General features: G+C 51.9%; 1 protein-coding gene across 1 annotated transcript; it reads left to right on the forward strand.

Moving 5' to 3' along the window:
- Positions 1 to 405: 405 nt before the first annotated feature.
- N657DRAFT_639799 (uncharacterized protein) lies at positions 406 to 781 on the forward strand. The gene is made up of 2 exons (XM_062791839.1): positions 406 to 503; positions 579 to 781. The coding sequence occupies exons 1-2, from the start codon at positions 494 to 496 to the stop codon at positions 734 to 736; spliced, it is 168 nt and encodes a 55-aa protein (XP_062652988.1). The 5' UTR covers positions 406 to 493; the 3' UTR covers positions 737 to 781.
- The last annotated feature ends 1,570 nt before the right edge of the window (positions 782 to 2,351 follow it).

A 2,351-nucleotide genomic window follows, 5' to 3' on the forward strand; every position in this document is an offset into this window, starting at 1 on the left:
CGAGCTTGGGAGATGGCGACGTCGAAGCTCGCAATAGATTTTTTTTGTCTACGGTATTGTGAGAGCACACATTGTATTATCACCTCTCCTCCGGACTTGCAGAACATCTCGAAAGCTCTCCCTCCTACCGCTCAGTCGCTGCCGATCTCTTTCAGTCCACTCTCCTTCATGTCCCAATCCAACACAGAACACACACATTTCAACCTCCACAAACAAGATTGCACACTAGTACTACGCCATTTCTCCGTTCTATCACGAAGCGGCACACTGGTGTATGTGGGCGGTACAGGTCTCGATCGGCCTCCCTTGACTCTTACAGCGAGTCCACCTGACCGCTTCCGTCAACCGATCAACGAGCTCGCCATTTATGAATTCATGCACGTCGCTGCACCTACGACTGAGGTAGTCGACTTCCGCGCGTTGCAATGATACCACCTTTGCCTGGTCAATACCCTGTATCGAAGATACTCCTGAAGGCGGGTTAAGTGGTTAGATGGTTATCGCTTCCCTCTCTCCTCTTAGCAACTGAATCGCTTTTGTTTTCTCGTTCTGTCTCAATTGCTCTTATTGCGACTTGCCTTCGAAACTGCTTTGCCGCTGTCTCCCAATCTCCTTGATTTGTCTCTTCCTGTTTCAGCAAGCTGCTCTGGCTTTTTCTGGAAAGTCAGCGATCGATAACGCCAACTTGTCGCTCACTCGCTCTCATCATGCTGCTTCAGCAGCTTGCTTATCGTGAACAAGCGGCATATGCCTGATCGGATCCCGACTGGTTTCAAGTATGTCCCCGCCTGACTCCTGTGATGGAGGGTGAGGGGGTTGTACGATTCGCTCCCTCGAGTCGAGCAGAAAGCGGGCACGCGACTCGTCCGATGCCCTTCCTGTACCACTGCCTTGCATGGATGTGGGTGGGATATCGGGGCATAAGCATACCTTTCTCTAGTGCGGGGAAGAGCAGGACAATACTTCGGCAACTTGATAGGGGAGTTCCTCCTCTGCTATCACTCCTTTAAGGGGGGAACTGCGGTTTTGAGATGCTGCAGCGGGAGACCACAGTTTGCTTGGAGTCTGGGACCCACCGCTATTTCACAATACCGTCATTTGGGTCCAAGCACGTGAGCAATGCTCAGTGTTTATCAACCTGGCCCATGTTCCTTCTCCCTTCCAGACCTGCCTTGCAAGACTAATACATGCATTACCACTTGGCTACCCAAGGGACAAAGCCAATTGATCAGCTGAAGCCTCAAGTTGAGGTGGCCCAGCTGTCTAATGCTTGAGTGGATTGATGAGTTGGCTCTAGACATGGGAATTGGGTATGTCTTTTGGCCAATATGTGGTAAGTATCACCGCCCAACAGTTGGTCCCGCAAAAGAGTCCTAATGGCTGTACTCGCCGGCTGAGATGTATTTGCTGGCTCAAGGGTAGTTGACAGCTCAGCAAAGTTGACCGCTCAGCCGGAGTTGCTGGCTCTGAGGCAGCATGCCCAAGTCAACACCGGTCTCAAGAATGCTGGGCTGCCTCCGACAACCATCGGTGTATGGAGGTTGTTTGGGATACTGCCGGCTCAGGGGTGATGCTTATGCCAGCGGCACTTCATTCCGGGATATCCTCCCAGAATGGTCTCTGACCCGGCCTTGTCGAGATGCCGCCAGCTCAGGGGTATTGCCGGACGGCCCTCCTTTCTATTTGCCCCTGAACGATGTCTATCACGGTGACTAGGACACTCACTGTTGACTAGACTCCTCGTCGGTTGTATACCTCGACGTCAACTACCATGATGCTCGGTTCGTCGTCCATACCGGGTCGGTCAGTGTTGCCCACAGTTAGGTGTTAGTCAGCACTGCCCCATCTCTGTCTTCTTTTGCTTTCCCTTAAGTCACTTCTTGCTGCTTTCGGCAAGCCGCCCTTGCACTCGTGTTGCTGTCACGTCAAACTATTCAATCACATCTCTGGGAATTGGTATTGTTGGCCAAGCGAGTCAGTGTCAGCTCACCTCACTCATGGTTATCATCTTGCTGTCATCAGCCCCTGTCCCTTGTTTCGGTACAGTCAAGCTTCTCCTACGACCTTGAACAGACTTGTGAGGCATGTCTCCTCTCTCGCTTGTTCCGCATGCGGAACGGACTCTCTTCTATTCTCATGCTCATTATGGGGATTGGCACTTTTAGTTACCGGAACAAGTGTTTCTGGCCCTAAGACACACTGTACGTTGGAGGCAACCTTGAATCACGTCTTGGTTCTTGGTTGACGGCTTCATCAGAAGCACGAGCGTGTCCTGACGCGGGCTATTGACAGAAGTCAATCCCTCTCCATCAAGGAACTACTGAGGGTTGACCGAGCGTGCGGTCATCATC

This window comes from Parathielavia appendiculata (assembly GCF_033297405.1).
Source record: "Parathielavia appendiculata strain CBS 731.68 unplaced genomic scaffold N657scaffold_1, whole genome shotgun sequence".
In the NCBI taxonomy this organism is placed as follows: Eukaryota; Fungi; Ascomycota; class Sordariomycetes; order Sordariales; family Chaetomiaceae; genus Parathielavia; species Parathielavia appendiculata.